Raw genomic sequence first — 26808 nt, forward strand, 5'->3', positions numbered from 1 at the left:
GAAGGCGTGCTCTAATCTTGATAAGTTTGATAGTTTAGTTTACTTAAATTTTTTAAAAAAAAGCAATAAGTCTTTTCAAGAATTCAAGCAAAAACATAAATTATAAAGGGAGAATCTCAACAGAGGATCTTAGAAGGGATTTAATTTTATAAAAGCACCAATAAAAGAAGATCTTTCCCTACTTTGATCGAGCCTGTAACACACTAAAATTCTTTTTTTTTTAATAATTTAACTCAACCATAGTTGGGTTACAGCCACCCAACACATTTTTATATCAATAATTTCGATATAAAATATTTTATAATTGGCTTCAACTCACACACTATAATATTTCAGATAAATTTTTACCTCCCACATGCCATTAGGCTAAATCACATTTGTCCATCCTTATACTCCCAACAAGTAAACTAAATCACATTTGTCCATCCTTATACTCCCAACAAGTAAAATAAGCAATTTAGTCAATTTTCAACACAAGCCAGTTATTTGGCCTTATAATCATGCCATTTTAACCAATCCAAAATAAATCAAATATTAAAATTACAGTCATCCAAATTGTACCAAAAATAGAAATAGTTTGAAAGACATGATTACATTTATATATTCATATAATTGACAATAAATAAAAAGCCCTAATATTGGCAATATAACACATTATAAATCATAAATTAAATACCCAAAAGAGACAGTGGATCTATACCACTAAGCCTCTGGGACTCCTCCACGTGTCACTCGTGGCTCTTCTCCTGAAAATTGTTAACCACATAATGAGACTCAAAAGTCCCAGTAACCAAAGCCAATTTATGATAGTGTATACAAACAGTTAAGTGTGTGCTTACTAAGTGAGAATTAAAAATAATATAATTCCAACAAATATAAGAAATATTATAATAAACACAAACAACCATCCTTATATCCCTCCATTAACCTCGAGCCGTAGCCCTCACTCGGTACTAAATTACCCGGCCAAAGGTAGATTAGCCCGAGCCCTTACAAACCACCTATTGAGCTCCAATAGGGGCGTACCACGTGGCACATAAATACAACAATAATAGCAAGTCTCCCAACACCTCCCACAATAATCAAATAAATTTATAATAATATTGCACAATTATATAATATTACAAAATTTATAATTTTCTCAATAATCACCCAATTAACATGAAGTAATACTAATCACAAATTAAAAGCATGGTTACCTTGTGGCTTTTTCAATAAATTATTTCTTAAAATTTCTCTCTCACCACAATCTTCACCAGTAATACAATCTACAAATAACATATTATTTATAAATATTAGTTTCAATTTTTGAAACTAATAAAATAATTCTAATAATAGAATTAAAAATATAACATAATTCCTAATCTCAATCTTAATACAAAGCTATAGTTAATACTATTAAGTATAATTTTTAACTCCTCTTTTAATTATCAATAAACATTGATAATCTAAAAATCAAATTTTAAACTAATTTCTATTATCAAAATTTTCTTTTTATTTTATAAATTCGTACCTAAAATACCCAAAAATTAAAAATTAAGTCTCTAGCTTAGAATCATAATCCTATAACCATAATAATTCATTTCTCATCCCAAATAATCATCTAAACCTCAATAAATCAACATATATTTTCAGATCTAGTTTAGAATTTGATCCATAAGCCATAAATTCAAAAATCATTAACAAATTTATACTCTATAACATTTATTATACTACTGACAACCTCAAAAACCATATTTATTCAACATAAATTCATCCCTCTTCCAGATCTTAAATTTTCTACCACTACAAACTCAGAAACTAAAGAAGAAGGATGACTAAGAAAAATTTTTAGAACACTTACTTAGTCTTGAAAAGCTTAAAATCACACCCTAAATATCCTATTAAAAATTCTTACCTTAAAAATTTAGATATTTCGCACCGGTGACTCGCGTTCTCTCCGCCTCAGCTCGCGCACAGGAATGAATGAGGAAATGAAGGAAGGTGAGTTTTTATAAAAATTCAGTGGGTCCCACATTTTTTTAATTATTTTCTCTCTCTTCTTCTTCTTTTTTTTTATTATTATTTTATTATTGTTACTGTTGAGGCGGCGGACGAAGCAAATTCGTTTTCTTCTTCTTCTTCCTTTCTTTCTTGTTTTCACACCTTTTTTTTATTATTATAATAATAATTTAATAATATTATTTTATTATTTTTTTTATTTTTTTTAAAATTATTTTTTTTTAAATTTTTTATTAACCCAAATTAACTATTAAAATTTATATTGGGATGTTACAGAGCCCAACTTCGCACGTCCACTTAAACTTTCCAAGTCGCCTCTCATCATCAATTGAAGCTAAATTATACTATCTTCATCAAGCGAATCCTACACAGCTCATCCAAAAAGCATGTTGAGCTGCTAAAATCCTCACTCATGTTTTAAATGCAGCAAGTCTCAACCAAAAAAAAAAAAAGAGATAAAGATGGAATTAAGTTTATATCAAGTTGCCTTCTATGTCAAAAGCCCTGCTAACAAAGTATAGCTGATTCTTTCAAATAGACAAAGTTGATCTTGCTAAAATGACAAGATGAATAAGAGTCCGGACAAGTGAAATTCATGTTGTGACAGGTTTCCTTATGCATATTAACAAGTTAAGCTAAGCATTTAACAAGTCAATTTCAGGTTGTCGCGATTTCTCCTCATACATTTTTCAACCAATCAACTTCAAATCAGTTCATGTTGCCCTAAGCCCACTTCAATTTCACACAGAATGACATCAACCTGATTAAAGATATGAGTACATGGATTTAACAACTACACTTTTTGTTACAAGTGGAAACATGATTAGCAAACTATCATGATTTAAATAACAAGCTTGTATTATTGAATGCTCATATTACAAGTGGAGACAAGATTAACAATTATAATCAATTGACGAGTCATATTAGCGTTTTAACAAGCATGCATATCTAAATTCCCGTGTTATGATACACCCATTAGAATAAAATCTACATTTTTAAATGTGCAATTTTCCTTTTGATATTTGACAAGTCTAGTAATTAATGACAAATATTGTTCAAACAACTGACAAGTTATGTTATTTTTTTAACAAGCCTTGGTTACTTAATCAACAAGCGTCAAACCAATAACAAGTCTATTTGCATTATCATTCTAAAAATACCAATAAGTTTTTTTTTTTGGTAAATAAAAAAACCAACAAGTTAATCATATATATATATATATATATATTGTAAAGTGCATCCTATGTTGCTGAACAGTAGCATTTTTTCCTTCTTTTTTTGAAATTTGATTTTTATATATTAAGAGTTTATATGGAATCCATAGCAAAAATTAAAAAATAGGTGTGGGACTCATAGTAAAATATGCTTGTAAATATGATACTCATAAAAAAATAATATGTATGAGATCTAATATTTTTTTTTTGTAAATGTAGGAGATTCATCATTTGTTACTTGTATCTTGTATGTATATAACATAATTAATTGTATATAACATACAAATTTAAATAATAAATTATAAAATAGAATATTTTAAATCAATCAACTTATTCTTGTTCGTTTTTATATATAAGAAAATTTTAATCAATTCATATAGTTTAAAAAGTTAGTTAATCTTAATAATTATATTTGAAATTGAAAAGTAAGATGTACTTTTGATTAATATTTTATTTTTTCCTAATTAATGATACTATCATTTAACAAAGAGAAATTAAGAAAATATGTGATAAATACTTTTTGAAAATTATTGTTTTCATATAAAAATTTTACTTATATTTAAAAATGGAGGAAATTTATAGTAAAATTTGTCAATGCCTTATAAGAGAACTAATGTGATTTTGTGAGATACATCAAATTTAAATTTAATAACTGAAATAAATTCTATCACTTAATGAGTGTCACATACAATACGATAACAATTGTTCAATTGTTCAATTTAATTGCACTTCTCTATGATATTTTGTCATATGATACTATCAACTTTTTTATTGCAAATATGGTTGTAAATGATAAATGTTGAATGTGTAATGAAAATGGAAAACTTATAATAAAATTATAAATTTAATTTTCACAAATTATAAAAATTCAAGTCTACATCCATTGAAATTTAGGTCCATATGCACAAGGTAATAAATTACAGAATAAAATAAATTTTTTATAAAATAAATTGATTATTTTTATGCATAAGATGCATTTTTTATTTGTTACCCAATGCAATAAATTTTACACTAGAATAAGTTAGTATTCATATATTTAATATCTATTGGGTAATGAATTTTAGAATAAAGTACATTGTTTATTTTTAAAGGGAAAATGAAACTTTAAATTCCTCAAATTTTCTTAATTATTGATTTATTTTCTCAATTTTATTTTTTTAATCAATTTAATTCCTCACATTTTATTAAATTGTCACTTTAATCTACTAGGATTTGAAACAAAAATTGACCCTTAAATTAATTCGACATATAAAGTATATTGATAACCTAACATATTAATATGGCTAAATAAAAACAAATTTTTCTTCAAATCAAATTAATTTTATCATTAATTTATGTGGCCGTCAATTCAATATTCTTCATCTATATTAGCAAATTTTAACTGTACGTTATCTATTCTTCAAACAATAAGCTTGATTTGATTTTATTATTAATTTATGTAGCTGTCAATTGAATATTCTTCATCTATGTTAGCAAATTTTAATGGTATATTACCTCTTCTTCAAACAATAAACTTAAAGAGTTAAATTATTATTGCGGCAAATTTTACCATCCATTTTTAAATATATATTAGGTAATAAATTATAAATTAAAATGAGTTATAATCTATATTGAATGATAGTACTTTAACATAATCTTTGTTTATGTACATTATAATTTAATTTTTAAATTTTAAATTTTAGTAACAAATTTCAAGGGTGATAAATTTTGTTTATAAAATATGTCATTTATGTTTTTAATATGTACAAAACAACAAGTTTTAAAATAAAATAAGTTGATGAAAAGGTAAAAAATTCTAAAATAAAAATTTGTGTGGATGCAAAAATTATTTTTGGAAGAGTTACTTTAAATTATGCTGAACAATACTTAAATTTGACTTAGTTAGATAATCATATAAAAAAATTATGTTATTACATTTTTCATATGCATGAGGATAATAAATCCTTAAATAAAATAAGTAGTTATTTATATTTATAAGTAATAACTTTTTAACTGCAATGTATTTTTTAAATTTTAATTTATGTGGAGATTACATATAAAGATATTTATATTTTTTATATGCATTTGATGTCATATTTTAAAATAACTTGTATAGGAATAAAATAAATTTATATATATATATATATATTTTGGCTAATAAGTATCATTCTATTATAAATAATTCTATTCGAAGTATAGTTGAATATTAAATGGGGCACCTCTCCTAACAAGGAACAATTTTTTATCCTCCTATCGTTACATATAGCCAATACTAAACTAAAATATGATGTTTACACAATTTAAAAGAAAAAATTTAAAAACAAGATATATGTTTTAAAATTTTAATTTACATGGATAGAACAATTCATATATTATAATAAATTGTTATCTATATTTGATTATACATGGAATAAAAAATTTTAAGATAAACTAATATATTGTCTATTTCTATTTTTTAATCACAAATATGCTAGGCAAATAAAAGCCTATAGTTAATTTTTATTATTATAATTATTTATCTATAAGCACATATACAATGTTATTTCAAATTTTCCCTAAACTTTTATTTTTATAAAATTATCAAATAAATATTTACTCATAATTGAACTTCTATTGATTTTTATAATTTGTTTGAATCAAAGAAAATGGTTGGAAAGTGATATTTTAAATTTTAGCAACTTCAATTTTAGAAAAATAGAGAATTGTGGGTAGAAATTTTTTAGTTCATTTTTTATTTTTTCTCTTATGATTCTCAAATAAAATTTTATAACAAATTTATCCATTTTTTAAAAAAATGAACTCATTAAAATATTATCTTTCCTTTTTTATTCACTTTAAACAAAAAATGACAGTTAACATCTAGTTAATTGACAAATTGTGTTAATGTCGCAATGACAAATCAAATTTAAGTTAAACCACAACTATATAATATGCAAGTTCATGAACCATTTTGCATTTTCATATTAGAAGTTGATACTTGAAAATTGACAAGTATTAGTAACTATCTGACAAGTAATACATACTAAAATAACAAGTTATTGTTGTAGTTTCATATCATAACTTGATCCTTGAAACATGTGGCTTTGTCTATCCTTGTTTTTCATTTACCGTTTTACTAACCCTGCACAGATAAACAAATTCCCCCAATTAGACAAATCTACAAAAAAACCCTCCCTTAAATTACACTTGTCAATGTCCTAAATACAATCGACTATACTCCACTTGTCAATGATAACAGGGCACTTGTTAACACATAGAAACTTTTTAATTTCCTGTGCCATAGTTATCATTATGGTTGGGATACTGGTTAATTATTTAACCTGTGTTGGTAAGTAATTACAAGACTCGAAAAATGTCAGGAGGGAACTTGCGAAATACTTGTTATTTTAGCGTTCAACCTTTTTTGTAAAATTTCCAATATTACTTGATAAATCCCTAAATTTAATTATTAAATCCCTATCAGGCCTTGCTTCTCACTAACATTACTTTTAAATTATTTAACTTGTTTTGGTGGTACGTAATTACATGACGTGAAAATGTCATGCATGCGAAAACCTCAAATGAAAATTTTGTTATTTTACTATTTATCCCTACTTTTAAAGTCTCTGACTTATTAAATTCATAACTTGACTTGTTAAGTTCATAACATTAATGGAAAACTATTAACTTGTGTTGGTTGGTCAAAAATTACTAGACTTAGAAAATTTTTGGAGAACTTGTGATGTCAGAATGTCATACTTGTTAAAACACCAAAATAACTTGTAAATATTGTGAAAAATACTTTTCACTTTAAATTTTACACTAGATTGTACTTGACCATGCTACTTAAAATAGGTTAAGCAATAAAAGATTTTTAATCTTCTATCAGCTAGAACATCAACTCATGTTAAGCAATGATTCATAGTTAGGTAAGTAACAAGTAATATAATGGATTGAACAGATAACATTAGAGAATTAACAAGTAATAAAAGACTTTTAACAATAAATTAATGTGATTGGTTTTACAAGTTAATACAACCATTGAACAAGTTATAGATTTAAATAGGGACTGATAAATTTACAAATAACATTACGATTTTAACAAGTAATGTTATAGATTTAACAAGTCATGATAAAGATTTCGCCAATAAAAATATCTATTATTGAAACTTTAAAATTTGTAATTATTTAAATTAGTATTTTTAATTTATTTTTCAAAATTTTTTATGAAGAATCATTAATTCGATTATTCTTACTTACTTAAAGAAGCACTGGTACGTTCACCAACAAAAATAAAACATACTATCACATGGCAACTAGTAATTTTTATTTTAGGTATTTAATGCTAACTCAAGAGTCGAGCATTTAATTTTCTCTCGTTTTGGGTCAAACAAGTCTCATGCCATGAGTACAGGCTTTCGTTAGAATCAATACGTGTTGGTACACTGATATGCATGTGAGGATGAACAAAACTGTCCCTTTCAATTCTGTGATACCGAATAAGAAGAAGAAGAAGAAGAAGAGAGAGAGAGAGAGATAAAGTGACAGTCACCAAAATTTAGATGAGGCCGTAAGGGGTTGAGATGCAAAATCTGTGAAAAGAAAGAGAGAGAGATAAAGTGACAGTCACCAAAATTTAGATGAGGCCGTAAGGGGTTGAGATGCAAAATCTGTGAAAAGAAAGAGAAAGTATAATTAAATCTAGAACTTTAAATTTAAAATATTGGGCAGAGAAAAGTTGAGGTTGAGATCATGAAAATTTGAAACTGGATATGAGAGAGTATTGATATTTTAGAATAATTTAAGTATTATGAATGATTATTTATTTATTGAGACTTTTGTTTTTGAAACCATTTAATTTTTATATTCTTAGTGGAATTATTTATTTGATTTTTTAATTTTTTTTCTAGATTTTTACTAAAGCCATTTATATAGTTCAAAATAATTTTGATCTCTATATATTTAATTTGTCATTTAATGTTTTGAGGTAGGGGTTTTTATTATCATTTAAAACAAGTAGCTTGAGTTGGAATTTCAACTCTTCTGCATATAATATAACTAGTTTATATGGTTATATACATTGGCAAAATTTTGCTACAAGTATATATTATTTGTGTTCTCACCAAAAATAATTCTACCCTGCTAGCTCTGGCTCCTAGATCCGTCATTGCTGAAATGGATTCTTAATTGATTTGTAATATATATAATACCAAAGCTAATACTCTAATAACCCAGTCATTAAGCTACACAAGTGGATCAACTAAAGTGGATTGTTTTTAATACGTTAAGAGAGCATGTTCTTTACTTTATATTTTAAATAAAATTTGTAATTGTAACGTAATTTGTCTTATTCTATTAAAAGTAGCTTCCGGGGATACAATCTTAAATTAACGGAATTGATGTGTAAGAGATTGCGTTTTTAAGAAATGTCTTTGAAAAACAAAATCAGTCGCAATAAAATGTAAGATTTCATTAAATATTTCCTTCATACTCTCCACCCTTAAAAATTATAAAGCATTTTTTAATTGAATCTCATACTCAATGAAATATAGTTAATTATTTTGAAACTAATATTATTTTTTTATATTTATTCTTATTTAATAAAATATTTTATTTTAAAATAAATATAAATAAATAAATTTATTATGAATACTTTTGATAAAAAAATATATTAATTACATATCAAAATATTAAAAATATTTTATATTTTTTAACATTTAATTTCTTAAAAAATAACTTATATTTTTTTTCCAAAACAAGTACCGAATATATTTTTAAATTTAATTTTTTTTGAAATTTTCATTTCTATCAAAATACTTCTACCAAACCACAAATGCCTAAATCTAATCCCTCCAACCTTGTGCATGTTTGGATGCTCCAAAGCAATCAATTTTGGAGTTAAAAATCATAATTTTATAAAAAAATATATTCAAACGCTTTTATTATATATAAAAATTAATTATGAATATAAAATTATAACTTTTTTTAAAATATTCAAATGCTCCTTGTAGTTGGCGATGACGGCATGCAGCTTTAGCGAGGTAGGTTTTCTTTTGATAAGCCTCGGTAATGTTTTTTTGGACATAGGTATTATTTTATTAAAAACAATATTATTTAAAATATAATTAAATATTAAGGAAGATTCAAAATTTTGAAGTATAATTTCTAATTTCTACCTCGTTGGGCTCAACTACTGCGCAAGATCCCCCCGGGGGGTAAAAATTGAAAAAACTTTCATTATTTCACGGGAGCCCTCCGATCCCTATGGCCATGTTTGGTAGGTTAGAATTGTGAAGATGGAAATAGAATTGAAATAGGAATCTGAATAAAGTGATGTTTGGTAGATATGAATTGTAATTCTTGGGAATCCTAATTCTATGAAAAAAAGCTGAATTGGATTCCTTATGTAAATCTATGGAATTGGGAGCAATTCTATAGAATTGTAATATTTAAGACACTTTTGCCCTCATACAAATTTCAAAATGACAAATTTGCCCTCAAAAAAAAATAAAACCCTCACGGCCTCACCTCACTCACACATTCACGCTCGGTCGCGACAGAGGGAGAGAAAGCTGAGAGCTGTTGCAGAACGAGAGAAGGCGAGAGCTGTGGCGAGATTGAAGACGAGACAGACGACGGACGACGCGGTCTGGACTGGTATTTTGGATTTCGCGACCAAGGTATGGCAATCGACTTCCCTCCTCCATTCTTTTTCTTTCGTGATTTTATATCCTTTTGCCGCCTCCCCTGTTTAAGCTAGGTTTTTTTCTGGGTAAGAAAATTAAACTAATTAGTACTAAAAAAAAGGAGAATAGAGAATGACGAGCTTGAAAGGAGGCGGAGAAGATTGGAAAGGCGGAGAATTTTATTGAAAGGAAGAGACATAGCCTCTGGAATTCTGGAAAAGATTGTGTTTTTGCCGTATTCATGACTTCTTACTGTAGGCTGTTGTTTCAGAAAATATTTATTATGGGACTGTCCTAATAAAAGATTGTGTTTAATTTTATCCACCGGAGACTAGCTTCACCATGATGCCTTATCACCATCTTTGAAGCTATTCGCATGTTCCTCTGATTCTGGATTTCCAGTTACAGATGATGCACAGTAATTCAAATTCACCGTCTTGTTTATTTTCACGATGCCTATATTGTCGGCATCTTCAACTCCACCACCCAAATTTTTTTATATTCGGTGGTTCCCACTGCTTTCAGTGTGACTGTCACAAAACCATGCATCCAGAAAGTGTAGTGTACGAGAGTTTACTTCTGTGGCAAAAGTTATCTGAAAATTTTTGATCTTTGAATCTCCTTCATCTTCTTTCTTTGACTAGGTTTTGCAAATGGGCAATCCGTTTCTGGTAATATTTATTATGGGACTGCCCTAAAATTTTGTAGCGCAATCTCAAGTACAATACATCTAATCAAATTGTTCTTGATCCCTTATCCACTTTGTTGCCACCTACTGTTGGTTTATCTTTACTTGGCTAGCTCATATTTCAGTGTTTCTCCCGTTTATTTTCCTTACTTGCACATGGTCAGGATCTAATATTGAAAGGCCTATAACTAGTGGATTTTGTATCTATAACTTGTTTACAATTAGTATGACACAATGTGTGTTTAGTTTAAGATGATTTACTAGAGTTTCATGATTTTCTAGTCTATTAAATATGGGTTTTATGTTAGAATTTTATACTGTTTTTGTTGCCAATAGAATTTTATACTGTTTCTAGTCTATTAAAGTGATATTTGTTGGATGTTTTAGAATTTTTTATCCTAATATTTAAAATTTATAACCTACAGTTATGGATCCAGAAATGAGAGATGTGATAGTTCATTTGATGATTTGGTGGATGTATGTTCTTCACTCTATGTATCAATGTTTCTTTGCCATTTGTACCACTATAGCCTTGCGTAGGAATCGTATTAGTCAAAGGCCATATACGGTAGACTTCTATGCTAATAGAGTCCACTTACGGAACTTGGTGTATAACAGTGACATTACTTGTTATAACCAGCTTAGAATGAATAGAGCTACATTCGACAAGTTATGTCTTATGCTTGATGTTATAGGAGGTTTGAAACCAACCAAAAACATGCTAGTTGATGAGCAAGTGGCAATGTTCTTGCATATCCTTGCACATCATTTAAAAAATAGAGTTATACGATTTTATTTTGGGAGGTCTAGTGAAACTATTAGTAGGTATTTTAATTTGGTCTTAACCTCTATGATGAAATTGAATCGAGAGCTTCTAAAGAAACCTGAGCCAATTGCTGAGGATTCAATGGACGAAAAATGGAGGTGGTTTAAGGTAATCTCATATCTTAATTCACAACTTTTATTAATGATATAATTTACTTGTTCTTTTAATTAATTATTTGCCATTTTCAGCATTGTTTAGGTGCTCTTGATGGAACCCATATTAAAGTGAAGGTGCCTATGGCTGACAAAGCGAGATATAGAAATCGAAAGGGGGAAATAACTACTAATGTGTTGGGAGTTTGCTCTCCGGATGGACAATTCATATATGTCTTAACGGGTTGGGAAGGCTCAGCTGCTGATGGTAGAGTTTTGCGAGATGCTATTAGTCGTAGGAATGGTTTGAAAGTGCCTCAAGGTAATGTTAATTTATTTTTTAGTAATGATCAATGTAGTAATGAGCTTAAAGTTAATTTCTTTTATTCTTGTAGGCCAATATTACTTGGTTGATGCGGGGTATGCAAATTGTGAAGGATTTCTTGCCCCATTTCGAGGTCAGCGATACCACTTAAGTGAGTGGAGGGATGGACGGCAACCTTTAACTCCACGTGAATGCTTCAACATGAGGCATTCATCTGCGCGTAATGTTATTGAATGATGTTTCGGAATGTTAAAACTACGATGGGCTATTCTTAGGAGTCCTTCATTTTACCCCGCTCAAGTCCATAATCGGGTTATCATAGCGTGTTGTCTCCTTCATAATTTGATCCGTCGACAAGGAGATGATCCACTGGATATTGACATAGAGGCATTGGAGACAAATACCAATGATATGGAGATACCTTACATTCAAACAATTGAGACATCAAATGCATGGACTAACTTTCGTGATACCTTGGCAAATGAAATGTTTGTTGAACTTATGAGTCATAGGGGTAGTATGTGAGCATTAGAAGAGACACCTAAATCTAGATGTGACTTGAATTCTAGTTGAAAATTTGTGGATGTATGTTTTGTGTAATGACAACATTATGAATGGTTTTATTAAGTGATGTTTGCCTTCTTTGCAATATTGTGATGTATGATATTTTATCTTCATAGCAATTGATTGTGTTATGATATGTTAAAACTAATGATAATTTTTGCTGTTTAAGTAAGATCATGACAGGTGGCGATTCTACAAAGTCAACCCATCATGTTTGGACACCTGAGGAAGACTCTCTTCTTGTGCAATCCTTGCTTCAGCTTCGTGATGATGGGACCTTGGTTGCAGATAATGGGTTTAAGGCTGGAGGTTTAAAGAAGTTGCAAAGAATGATAGAGGAGAAGTCACCTGGATGCGAGATACTAGCTGTACCTCACATTCAATCTCGTTTGAAGACCTTGAAGACTAGTTGGCAGGTCATATATGATATGTTATATGGCTCAAACACATCTGGATTTGGTTGGGACCCCGACAAACAATGTGTCACAGCAGACAAGGAAGTGTGGGATGAGTATGTTAAGGTAAAACTTTACTAGAAAAATATTTTTTATATCAGCTTTTATACTTATAATAAATATTGATGCAGATTTGAATGTGTAAGCTTACTAGCTGTTGATATTTTTATGTGATTTTGTGTTTGTAGAGCCATAAAAAAGCTGCTCATTTCAAGAACAAACCCTTTCCTCTCTTTGATGCACTATGCTCTATATTTGGAAAAGATAGAGCTGTAGGAAAAGGGTCACTTTCAAGCAATGATGTGCATGAGGTTGAAGCTGATACAGAGTTTGATACAATAGCTACTAATGTTGATGAAGATACTGTGGATATTGGACTAGAGATGGATCCATCAATTACATTCTCAGACCATCCATCAGAAAACACAAATGTTGGCACTTCTAAGTCTAAGAAAAGGAAAAGAACTAGTCAAGATCGTGATGAGTTTTTGACTGAGGCACTTAAAGAGATGTTAGCAGCTACTTCCCAAGACATCAAGGATTCCTCTGCCCAATTAGGAGCTCGTTTAGACAAGTTGGCTCGAGAAGCAATGTTAGATGCACGAAGAGAGGCTCTATATGATGAGTTGTTGAAGGTTGAAGATCTTACTGACAATGAGCACACTGATGCATATCTTAAAATGATAGGTGATGATAAAATTCTTGTTGGATTTCCTAACCTACCAGATAAGGCTAAGGCAGCTGTGGTTCGTAAAATACTTTATGCATAAATGCGTTATGTGTAAGTCATATATGCTGCTTCTTTTTGGGTATTATAGTGTAGCTAAGTCTATATTGTAAACCATGATGGATATATTTTTTTGGCTCTGTCATGGTTGGTAGCCTTTTTGATTACATAGTTGTGGCTGCCTTATATATAGGAAGTCTGATTGTAAAGTGCTCAAGTCTACTTCTTTAGTTCATTTTTTGGTTTTGCCATGGTAGGTAAATTGTGCATTGGAAGATATGGCAAAAAAATTGAGTCAGACATTTTGTACAAATGCTACTTATGTGATAAATAGTTAACTTCATCCTTAGTGATGGGAAGAGGTGGAAAGGCATGAATCTTTCTAGTTACATTTTCTCTAGCCAAATTCATGAGTCTGTTTAATTTGCTAGCTTTTTTTTTTTCTGATCTACTCAAATTCACAATCATTTCTTATGGAGTTATAGAATGAATTCAACTCCCAAGGTCTATATTTCTCAAGCATGGTTGAAACAATATTGGTCTAGATTTGAGATCCTGCTAAACTGAATATGAAAATAGAAAATGCTATCATATGCTAGCAAAAAAAGGAAAAAGGGAGTATAAAAGGTTGAATGATATTTTTGCTCATTATATATAAAACGTTATAATATATATATAAGATAGTATTATATATAATATTTGTATATAATTTATATATTTATAATATTTTTTTGGTATAAGAAGTAGAATTGATTTGTTTGACATTTTTTTTCTAAATCTACGTGTTAGTGTATTTATTTTAAAGTAGAAGGGATGGGAACCATTGCCAATTTTATTTTCAAGAAAATGTTTCCTCTGATGATAAAACTTTTTGTTTGGCCCAAGCTAATGAATAATAGTTACAAATATAATCTATGATTTATATAATATTTCATTAATATATAAAATACATAAGAAAATTGATACACAATTAAGTTTTTATTATGTTTTATTTTAATTTTTATATAGGAGTATTTTTGTCTTTTAAGTATAATTCCATTTCCATGTCTTGCATACCAAACAAAAGTAATGCAGGGATTCCATCTAATTTTTCTGACATACCAAACGTACTTTTATAATTCAATTCTATTCCAATTCTGATTCCAATTCCAATTCCAATTCCATCAAAAACTATTCAATCATACCAAACGGGGCCTATATTCTCCGTTGACTAACTATTCCATGCTGACCTCATTCCTGCTGGCAGAAACATGCCACATGGGCAGCTCATTTTTTTTAATAAATTTAATCTAACAAACAATTCTTGTAATAAAAAAATCACTCTTCCAGTTGTAATCATTGCATTTCAAGGAAACTCTTCATTGATCCTAAATTTAAATGTTAAAATATGAACATATACAGAATCAGACAGTAATCATTTAGAGCTTAATTTTGAGCGAATATTTCATAACAAGTTGATTCCATACTAGCTAGAGAGATACTAGTGGCCTCATTTATTTAAAATTAAAAAATAAATAATTTTTAAATAGTTTAGAGGTTTTATAAAAAGAGATTTATTTTATAGAGATTTTATAAAAAGTAGACATTATTTTATTAGTTACAGTAATAAAAAATATTTATTAGTTAGTTATTTTAAATTTTATAATATCTTCTTTGATTTTTATTTTATAAAAATAATTTATTATTATATTATTTTAAAATTTTATGACATCTTTATGTATCCTATCTCTTTGAAATGCTCTCTCTTATCTACCATATTAAATTAGTTTCAAAAGCTACTCAAAGCAGCTTCTTCAAATAATCAAAAATATATTTTTTTAGATTTTGATTATTTTTAAAATTTTCAATAAATATCATAAAAACTTTTAAAATAGATTTTTTTTCAAAAAATAAGTATTTTTTTTATGAAATAAGCTACAACAAATGGCCCCACTATTATATCTTCTAAAGCAATCATTTTTTATGAGTTATTATGTAATTTAGATTATAAATTATAAATTTAGGAGTGATTTGAATTTTGAACATTTTTAACTTTGAACAAAAAATTTGGGACAGTCTCACCCTTACAATTAAACAAGAATTAACATCCATTTCTTTAGCTTGCAGTTGGGCCCATCCAAGTTCTATTACTCTCTCTCCCCTTCCATCTTCCACTGGCATCCAGATTTGTCTGCACTACCTCCATAACTCGCAACATGTTCTCCAACAAGCATTATGAGTGTTTAGCTTATACCTATTTTAATTAATTTGATATCATCTTGATCATATTAAAATGAGTCTTGTTTCGACCTAAAAATAATCAAAACGAGGCTTTACGAGACGAGACAGGAAAAGAATTCGAGACAGGATGGGACATGAGATTATCATTAGGACGTCCCGTTCCAAATATTATATATATTATTTTTTATTTTAAAAATATGTATTAAATACATTAATTATACTAATATTAGTTATAGCACTAATTTTCAATACATGCAATTCGTATTTAAAATTAAAAAATTTTATGTCGATAATTTTAATGATATAGAGTAAATAGGGCGATATCTTTTTTTATAATATATTAATTATATTAATATAATTTATTCTTATATATATCTATTTAATAAATTTTATTTATATTATATTTTTTGCTTTATTTTCAAAAGAGTAATTAGTTTAGCATATCTCAACTAAAATAGAAGAATAATGATTTGATGTTGTGTTTGACTGATCTGTTGTTGATGCTCTTATAGCCTAGGAATCACTTGCAATTATTATTATAATGTGTAGTTGTGATTAATGTAATTCAATAATTGATTTTAAATTATTGTGATTTATATACTTATGTTGCTTTAATTTTAAATTTAATAAATTATATGATTTAGAATTTTAATGAATATTCTTAGCTAGATCTTTTTCTAACATTGTCTAATTTATTGGAATAGCAAAACATTCTAATTTTATCTCGACCCTGTCTCAATTTTTAATAAAATGGGATGACTTTTGAAAGGAGATAAAAATTTAATCCTAACTTTTTTTTTTTATAAGATGAAACATGAGGATAAGGGTGTCCCGATTTCAAACTTCTTTTTTTTTTTTTGTGAACACTCCTAACAAGCAAGCATTATAGCCTCTGCTACTTTCTACTCTGCCTCTGCCTCCATAATCGACACCATGTTCTCCCCCAACACCATGGCCTCCACTACTTCCTCCTCCATAACCAGCACTATGCTCCCCTCCAACTCCGTATCCATCGTGCCTTCCACCTATTCCTCCAGCTCCTTCTCTGCCATATTCGCTGCTTGCTCCTTCTCCTCTACCATATCCGCCACCACCACCAATGTCAAAAATGATAGCCAGTAATACATATTGTAGCTTGTTGCAGAGGAATTGCTTGTTCCTAACGCGCGCGTTAGATGAACAACGACTACTTGCTTGGGACATTCTGTATCAATCTCATAAGCGCAATCGAAAACAAACAAGCAGACCCACAGAGAGAGAGAGAGAGAGATGAAACAAGACCTACAGCAGAGCTTAGTTTTCGAGTGGGAGAAATGGAGGAGATACGAAGTCAAATGCAAGAAAGGGGTAGGCGGAAGCGCTAGACAGACGTAACGTTGGAAGTTGGAACAAGGTTTGGCAGGCAAGTAGGTGACAAGGACGTTCTAGGACACCATTTTTGACTTCCAAATGAATCAACTCAAAGTGAGCAGAAGGGAGACAGTGATGAGACACGAGAATAGAGAGAGCGTCAGAAGCTTGTGAAAGCTAAAAATAAAAAATATGGGTTCCACCAAACATGAACAAACGAACGTTAATTGTTAATTAATGATGGAAACGAAATTACCTTAACTTTAATTATTTAAATTTAAAATATATTAAACATGAGTTAAGGGTTAAAGTTTAGGGTCCACGCATAATAACACTTTTATTATTTTAGAATTAATTATTCAAAGTAAAACTAAATAAAGGAACATGCCGTGCGCCAAAATTCATGCTGCTAAATACTATCGTCATTCACTCTCTTCTCAGTTCTCCGTCTATTTATGAATTCCAAAGTTTCTCTTAATCCTAAATCTGAAACTTACTCACTCTCATTCGCTGGTCTGGTAATTAATGGAGTTTAAGATGTCAAGCTCCAAAGCTGTCTCTGTTTTCTTCTTCGGATTTCTGCTTCTCTGTTTCTGCACAGAGTTCCCATCACATGCTCAACTTATACCCCACCATGAAGGTACTTTCTTCCATTACTGCTTTTGTTTGCTCTTTCACTTGAGGCATTTTGCATTTCACAGCTTTCTTCAATCTTGGTTTTGGTGATGCAGTGAAGGCTCTACAGGCAATATCTGATAAACTTACAAACGTGAATTGGAATGTCACACAGGGATCTTGAAACAGTGGAGAAGGATTTCATAACACCATTATATTCCCTGCGATCATCAGGAACGTCACTTGCGACTGCACGTTCCGAAACGGCACCGTTTGCCATGTCATTATCACGTATGCGTTCTTGCAATATCTTCTTGTCTCATATTCAACTTGGACGTTTTGCTAAAAGTGTGCGATTTAAAAACTAGGATGCGAACCTAAGAATTTTAATCAAATGAATAATGTTCCAAAAAGATCAAGGGAAACTTAAAATTTACTCCCTCCATTTCAAATTAATAATACATTTTGATAGGAGATTTGATATCTAAAAATTTAAAACACTTTAATAAAAATAAATTTTTATTAATAAATTTTTTTAAATATTACCATTTTCATTATATTCTTTTTCTTTAATATTTTTTCATAAATAAAGTATTAAATGATGGGAGTTTTTAAAAATTTTTATTTTTATTTTAAAAAATAAAACTATAAAGTATATTTAATTAACTTTATTAGAATATATAATGTTGTCTAAAAATGCTTCATAATTTAGTATAAAAGGAGTATATATTTTAATTTTATTTATAAGTTATTTTTAATATATTTTATTGAAATCAAGAAAAATTTTAAACTTTATTAATTTTATTTAAAAATTTAATAAATTTTCACCTCTACTTATAAAAAGAATTATTTTTATTGATTTTTTAACATTTAATAAAGGCATAAATGTAAAGATGAATATAGAAAATTATGAAATACCTTATAAATATAATTAAAATTAATCTTATTTTTCTTATAAATAGAATTATGGGAGTAAACTTTTAGGGATGAAAGTATATTTAAAATATTTAAATAAAAGAGTGCTTCAATTTAAGTAAATTATACAACTTTTTTTTTCTTGAAAGAATAATTAGAACAAAATCACTCATTTTCTGAATTATATATATATATATATATATATATATTCTTAAACGATTAACGACACAATTTTATTTTCACCGCCGGTAGTCGGTTGACAGGCCAGAACATATCGGGGAGAAATACCCAGTGAATTTGGAAATCTCACCCAACTGATTTTACTGTAAGTGATTTTTTTGGCCCTTGTTTCTTTTGTCTTGCTATTGAATTAATATATAATTTGAATTTAAATTACAGATTTAAGAATAATTTAAATTTAAAATTTTTATTTAATACATTCTAAATCTTAAATAATTAAATTTAAAATAATTTTATTTTTACTATTAAATTAAAATAAATATTTATTATTTTAAAAACTGAAGTATGATGTGTAATTTTTTTAAAGGAAAGTAAGAGAGAGAGGGAATGTGAAATTTAAAAACAATTACACATCAAGCTCAATTTTTTTAAAAATAACAGACATGTGTTTTAATTTAGTGTTGTGGGTGAAATTATCTTAAATTTAATTGTTTTAAATTTAAAATATATAAATATAAGTTTAATATCCAAATACCATTTAAATTCCATATTCTCCTATCCTAATTTGCCTTCATAGTCATGAAAATGCATCAGAATCTGCCAAATACTAACATATCCTTGTTGAATTTGAGCAGTGATCTTACTCACAACTATCTCAATGGCACAATTCCAACGTTTTCCACGCGCATCCCTCTTATCACTTTGTAAGTTTTCGCGCTCTAAATCAACAAGGATGCACATTAATGCTTGAGTATGTTATTTTCCAGGTTGAAATCATTCATGTAAATTTTCTTTAGGTCCCTTTCGGGGAATCGCATTAGTGGTTCAATTCCTGAAGAGTTCGGTGAAATTGCAAGCCTGGAGAACCTGTAAGTTTTGGAGTCAAAGCCAATCTCTTTTTGAAATCGACAAAATGAGATTATACTTACCGGAATGAACAAGTTTGTGTTGATATTTGTAGAGGCCTTGAAGATACTCAACTTACAGGACCTCTTCCTCTGAGTTTTGGAAATTTGATCAACTTACGGAGAGTGTAAGTTGGCCTACATTCTTCTTCTTTTTTGAATAAATACTGAACTTCATTCAAAACTATGAAAAACTAATACAACCTACAAAGAGGAGAGACAGATCAATTATCATTCCCCTCCTGAAAGAACAGGTGGGGTATGATCAAAGATGCAATATGCACTCTCACAAATGTGAGCTTTCCTAGCAAGAGAGTTAGCTTTACAAATTACATCTCTATAAGCAAGATTAATAGAAACAAACCAGTCCTTGGTAAACAAAAGCTGGGCTTCCTAAATGATTTCCTTGAAAGGATGATCAAGATTGGAGTCTCTGAGAATGAGGTTTATAGCTTCAATGCAGTCGGAGGAGACTTCAATTTCTAATTTTCCCACTCTTTATTTCCTCCATCTCCTTTTGGGGCTACATAATATAAATTTCATTTCATTTTACTTTTCCAACGCTTGACTTTTTGTATGAAACTGCAGATTTCTTGCCGCAAATAATTTTACAGGGACAATTCCAGAAACGTTTGGGAATCTGAAGAACCTAACACTTTTGTGAGTGATGCCACGTGATATGACTGTTTTGTTTATTTGTTTATTCTGTTTTTATAATTGGATTGGCCTTTGTCCAATACTGAGAACTCCTGAATTTCCTGCAGTTTCATAGATGGGAACAACTTATCAGTAAAGGTACCAAGTCTTATTGGGAATTGGACTGAAATTAATTATCTGTGAGTATTATTAAATTTACATGTTTCTTTTTGTTGACGATGAAACTAAAATCATGGTGTAATAACTTCTTATTTTAATAAGTTTCCTAAAGGAATTTTACGTTTTTGCTAGGGATATACAGGGCACAGGCATGGAAGGTCCAATCCCTTCCAACATATCATTATTGACAAATTTGAAAGAATTGTGGGTGCTATTTTTTCCCTTTTAAGCTTGTACACGGTAAAAATGTTAGAGAATTGAATATTCAGCATAAGATTATTTTCTTTTTATATTAAGAGACATTTTGATACCAGGAGAATATCTGACTTGAGTGGAACAATAACTATGACATTTCCTGATCTGAAGAATTTGAAGAGTTTGGAACGATTGTGAGTTGAAAACATTTCTACTATTATACCAAGAGTTATATCATTCACTTGGGATTCATGAAGTGGCTTAAATCCTCATTTCTTTGACTTCAGGATATTGAGAAATTGCTTAATAGTTGGCCCCATTCCAAAGTACATTGGCGAAATGAAAAATTTAAAGACATTGTAAGTTGCTTCGCATGGGTATTTTACTGGATAAAAAGTTTTGAAAATTTCTTTTTCTTTTGTATTTTATGGATGAATTTAAGGCTTTCTGTCATAATTTCTTGCGCTACAATTATTGTATTCTAGGTTTTTCTGGTTGGCTAATTGATTATTGGTCATGGTTATATATTTGAGTCTTGAATACTTCATTTTCATGCAGAGACTTGAGTTTTAACATGTTGACCGGTTCAATCCCTGATTCATTTCAGGATTTGAATTTTAATCACATGTAAGCAAACATTTTCTTTTGCTTGTAAGAAGTCTGATAGTAAAGAATGTGGATATTCTGTCAATGAAAATGTCATGAATGTTGATTACTTTGTCTTCATTGGTTTAAGCTTTTTGGAATCATCAGGAGGACTGATATTAATTATGGGCACAGGTTTCTGACAAACAATTCTCTAAGTGGAGCAATTCCTGAATGGTTGCTGAAGAACATAGATAATATGTTAGCCTATTCTCTTAATATCTGTCTATTTGACAAATCTAGATTCACCTTTTATATATAACTATAATGTCCCCCATTAGTGAAGAAACTAAACTTTTAATCTCATGATATTTTTCTTTCAGTGATTTATCTTACAACAATGTTTCTGAGGCACCCACATCTACTTGCCAGACCTTAAAAGGGTAAGCTTCTCTTTGTTTGTCAATTACACAAGCATTTCAAATTGACATATGTTAATGCTAGACACCGACTACTTGCTATTATTAATGGACAGGAACTTAGCTTCTACTCTTTCATCTTTAGGAACAAATGCGTAAGTTCTTGCCTATGACATACTTGCTTCAAAATTAGTTTATTTGCGTGGCCGCACAATCTATTGAAACAAACTACTCATCTTGTAGAACCTTTTGTCTGAAGAAGGGCCTACCTTGTCCTGGAAATCCTCAACGTGAGTTGATACTTTAATTTATGCATCAATCATGTTTTCATGCACCACAAAAATTTTGTTAAGATAAGTTATGATGATTTTTCCTGGCTAACATGTCATAATATTTTAATTGTACAGATAATTCATTGTTCATAAACTGTGGAGGACCAAATATGGAGTTTGAGGGGAATGAATATGAAGAAGATCTCAATCAAAATGGCATTTCATACTTTTATATAAAAGAAAAATGGGCTTATAGCAGCACGGGAACATGTATGTATAACGATAAAGCTGACTATATAGCCAGTCTGAAAACAAGTAAGTTTTCTTTGAATGTCAATGGCTCAGAATACTACCAAACAGCCCGCCTCAGCCCTCAATCACTCAAGTACTATGGCCTATGTATGCTGAAGGGTAATTATAAGGTAAAGCTCCATTTTGCTGAGATAATGTATTCTGATGACCAGACATTTAACAGCCTTGGAACGCGCATATTCGATGTTTCAATTCAAGTGAGTGATGAAGAAACATATTTTGCTAGATTGTTTCAATAGCTTCTTACAGTTTTATTGCATGTCATATCTGGTTCTGCTATAAAACAGAAGTTTTGAAGCTAGAAATTCAATAATATATTTTCATAGGGTTTTAAATACTTGAAAGATTTCAACATTGCGAAGGAAGCTGGTGGAGTTGGTAAGGGCATCACAACGGAATTTGATGTTGATGTGAACGATAGCACCTTGGAGATCCATCTCTATTGGGCTGGGAAAGGTACTACTACAATTCCCACTAGAGGTGTTTATGGACCTCTAATGTCTGCTATCACTGTGACCCCAAGTAAGCAATTTTCACATTGTTAATATCTTATTTTCTTATAATCTACATTGATATCATGTAATTTAAGCATTTATTCTTGGTTGTAGACTTTAAACTTCCTTCAAATGGATTGTCTGCTGGTGCTATTGCTGGAATTCTAGTTGGATCATTTGCCTTTGTTGTACTTGGACTCATTGCCTTCTGAAAGAAGTTTTTCCTTGTTGGGAAAGATCAAACGGACATAGGTAATGTTGGAGCCCACGATTAACTATTTTCAACTCTCATAATCTTGATCTTGCTAATAAAAAGTGTCAAATTTTGCTAGCAGTCAAGAAGGACGGATATAAATTAATGATTTATTAAAAATGCTTTGCTCTATTCATACTGGGATAAAACTTTGTCTTAATTCTTGTTCTCTCTCTACCTTTCTTCTTTCTTTTGCTTACACATACCTCACTTCCACGTTGCAGAACTTTTAGATCTGAAGACAGGTTATTTTTCTCTAAGACATATTAAAACTGCAGGCAATGACTTTGACCGGGCAAACAAGATAGGAGAAGGTGGCTTTGGTCCTGTGTATAAGGTAGCATGAGATTCTGAAATATTGGAGCATTATTCTGATGCTTATGGTACTGATTTAGATTGCTAAATGGCAGGGTGTGTTGTCTGATGGTGTTGTCATCGCTGTTAAACAGCTGTCTTCCCAATCGATGCAAGGAAATCGTGAATTCATTAATGAAATAGGAATGATTTCTGCTTTGCAACATCCAAATCTCGTGAAGCTTTATGGTTGTTGCATTGAAGGAAATCAATTGTTGCTTATATATGAATACATGGAGAACAACAGTCTTGCTCAAGCACTTTTTGGTAAATGCTTCTTGGACTCTTTGTATATAACTTACTTCTGAATTGCAATATGTAACCTAAAAATACACTTTCCTTTTTCTTGGTTTTCTTGATTTACAGGCCGTGATGAACAAAGGATACACTTGGACTAGCCAGCAAGAATGGAGATTTGCCAAGGGATAGCAAGGGGATTAGCTTATCTTCATGAGGAGTCAAGGTTGAAAATAGTACACAGGGACATAAAGGCAACAAACATCTTACTTGATAAATATCTCAATGCCAAAATCTCTGACTTTGGTTAAGCGAAACTTCATGAAGAAGAGAAATCCCACATTAGCACTCGAATAGCTGGAACAATGTATGTATTATGCCATATTAAATTTAATACTTGTTTGATCATTAGTTAAAAGTTTATCTTCAGCATATACTATTGTTTTGTTCAGTTGCTCTTTCATATATGGTTTTTCTATTGCATAAAGCCAAGCTCATGTGGATGATCTTGGAAATTTTTAATATTTCATATTTGTTGAGTAAAACCTCTGATTACTTGGTACTACATGTTCTTTTTTTTAGAGGTTACATGGCTCCAGAATATGTAATGAGAGGTTACTTGACAGAAAAGGCAGATGTTTATAGTTTCGGGGTTGTTGCTTTGGAGATTCTTAGTGGAAAGAGCAATGCTAAGTGCATGCCAATGGATGAGATTGTTTATCTTCTTGATTGGGTAAATTAAATTTTTCTATGCCTCTAAGTTTCTAATAAGTGAAGTACTGCATAAGTGAATGTAGGTGCATATTACTTTCACTCCCTTCGCAATATTAAAATCCAAAGAGTACTAGAAGAATTTTCACACCACATAAGATGCCAAGCTTAATTAACATGTGCAAACAAAAAGAAAGTGTTGCTATAGTTTATTTTTCTTTTCTCATGTTTTTGGTAAAATCTTAATTGATGCATCTTTGCATGCCATTGAAGGCCTATGTTCTCCAAGAGCAAGGAAAGCTTCTAGAATTGGTGGATCCACGTCTTGGTTCAAGCTACTGCCAAGTTGAAGCGATGAGGATGATAAACTTGGCTCTCTCGTGCACCAATCCATCTCCCACCCTCAGACCCTGCATGTCATCTGTAGTGAGCATGCTTGAAGGAAAAACTCCAATCCAAGCAACCAATAATCAAGCAAACAGGTTCAAGCTGGGATCAACATGCAATGTTCAAGGGCTATGAAATGCTATCATGTGAGAGCCAGACATCTATAGTCTCTCAAGGAAGCATGGAACAAAGAAGCAAGTCCATGGATGGGCCATGGGTTGACTCCTCAACATCTCTTCCAAGTATTGGATGATTATTCTTCGTCCAGTCGATCAGCATCTTAAAGACTAAATTATTGGAAAGATAGTTAGAATTTAACTTTTTACGGAGGACAAGAAGATGCTATTTCAAATTCTCACGCACGAACATTATCTTCTTTTGCTGCATTTATTTTGTCTACCTCTGTTTTTGGATCCAAAATTAAAACAGAGGCAAACGGAGTTTCTTTCATCACCTTTTCTGTCATTGCTTTTTTTTTTTTTTTTTCACAGCTACGTACAAGTACATCAAGATGTGTGAGAAATATGTGTCGTGATTGGTGTGAAATTATGGGTTCCGAACATGGCTTCCTTCAACGTTGAGTTGGGGTTGCCATTTTCTTTGTTGCGCTTGTTTCGTTTTTTCTTTTTTACTCAGCTTTTAATTTTGAAACTTTGTGAGTTTTTGGGGGGTGTGACTTGTATAATTTTAAGTTGATCTTTCAAGAAACCTGTCATGTCAAGGTGTGAAAGGCGACTCGTCTGTGATGATTTGGCGGCGCAAGAGGAGTGATTCAATATTGAATGTATGAACTCACATTATGCTGCTTTCTTTAATCTTTTTATTAGTGTGTGTGTATTATGGATTGCCTCCACCTCCAAATTTTTTTTGATACAAGGGGCAAGGTGGAACAACTTGAAAACAAGTGGCATTGAATTCAGAATCTTCATAGAAAACTTGGTGCCTATGGGCTAGATGTCATTGGCCTTCCATGAATATTTTGACTTCATGAAACAAAGCGAGTCATTTTTTTTTTAAAAAAGAAAGATAATAAATTGTAGGGACTAATTTCAAAACACGATGAAATTAGAAGGATAAAAACAATTAATTGCTCCTTATTTTAGGTTATCTTATATACATGTGTGTATGTATGCATAGATAGTTTGAGAATTAGAAGGAAAAGAAAAATCAAAGCAAGCATCAACCCGTGGCAATCCTTAGCTAGAATAATACAAAACAGAGTTTATTGAAGATAGTGCAACTTGACTACTTGAGGTGGGAGAATGCATGACTTTGTAAATTGAAGTTTTTTTTCCCCTTCAGGAAATAGCTTTATTGGCTACTCAAGTTGCTAGCAATGGTACAAGACTCGAGATGCTTGGAGACAATTTGCAAAGAAAGCAAATCACGGACGGAATAAGTAGGGAAATATTGGAATCCAGATGGGTTACACTGCATGTGGATGGTTTACTTATTCTTCAAACCATAGCTGCATGTAGACCTTAAATGGGACACCATACATGCATGCCTTGGATGAGTCATGAGACAAGAATGGCATTAGAAATGAGACTTGATGGAGAGATTGGGCTATCATCTTATTATCATTACAAATATAATAGGTCTACAATAAAGTTTGAAATTAAGTTGAGATCAGTGATTTAAGTGGGGTGAGATGTAACATCCCAATTTAAATTTTAATAGTTAATTTAGGTTAATAGAAATTTTGAAAAATATTTAGAGGTAAGCAGATTAGTAGAAAATGATTATTAAATCTAATTTAGGATATAATTCTAAAAAAATTAATTAATAAAAAATAATAATAAATAAATAAAATATTATTAAATTATTATTATTATTATAAAAAGAAAGAAAGAGAAAAGGTATAAGAAAGAGGAAGGAAAGAAGGAGGAAAATGCAATCAGCTTTCGGTGCAATGCAATGATTATGTATATAATAATAATAATAATAAAAAAGAGAGAGAGAGGAAAGAAGAAATAATTAAAAAAAAAAGATGTAGGACCCACTGAATTTTTATAAAAACTCACCTGTTTCCTTCATTTCTTCATTCTTTCT

The 26808-nt window shown here is 30.2% G+C and overlaps 3 protein-coding genes and 1 pseudogene across 3 annotated transcripts; 3 read left to right on the forward strand and 1 right to left on the reverse strand.

The window, feature by feature from the left end:
• The first annotated feature begins 9746 nt into the window (after positions 1 to 9746).
• Positions 9747 to 13579, forward strand: LOC129316750 (uncharacterized protein At2g29880-like). Its single transcript, XM_054961133.1, has 3 exons — positions 9747 to 9853; positions 12528 to 12875; positions 12998 to 13579. The coding sequence occupies exons 2-3, from the start codon at positions 12531 to 12533 to the stop codon at positions 13577 to 13579; spliced, it is 927 nt and encodes a 308-aa protein (XP_054817108.1). The 5' UTR covers positions 9747 to 9853; positions 12528 to 12530.
• Positions 11110 to 12242, forward strand: LOC129315747 (uncharacterized). Its single transcript, XM_054959755.1, has 3 exons — positions 11110 to 11481; positions 11562 to 11787; positions 11861 to 12242. The coding sequence occupies exons 1-3, from the start codon at positions 11194 to 11196 to the stop codon at positions 12025 to 12027; spliced, it is 681 nt and encodes a 226-aa protein (XP_054815730.1). The 5' UTR covers positions 11110 to 11193; the 3' UTR covers positions 12028 to 12242.
• A 3014-nt stretch (positions 13580 to 16593) lies between the features above and the next one.
• On the reverse strand, positions 16594 to 16959 carry LOC129316751 (glycine-rich cell wall structural protein 1.8-like). Its single transcript, XM_054961134.1, has one exon. It carries the CDS (start codon positions 16957 to 16959, stop codon positions 16594 to 16596), a length of 366 nt encoding a protein of 121 aa, XP_054817109.1.
• Positions 16960 to 17631: 672 nt separating this feature from the next.
• On the forward strand, positions 17632 to 25676 carry LOC129316752 (probable LRR receptor-like serine/threonine-protein kinase At1g53430; annotated as a pseudogene).
• The last annotated feature ends 1132 nt before the right edge of the window (positions 25677 to 26808 follow it).

The sequence above is a fragment of the Prosopis cineraria genome, unplaced genomic scaffold (genome assembly GCF_029017545.1).
Source record: "Prosopis cineraria cultivar Desert tree isolate PC_DT_omini unplaced genomic scaffold, ASM2901754v1 PC7, whole genome shotgun sequence".
Classification (NCBI taxonomy): Eukaryota; Viridiplantae; Streptophyta; class Magnoliopsida; order Fabales; family Fabaceae; genus Prosopis; species Prosopis cineraria.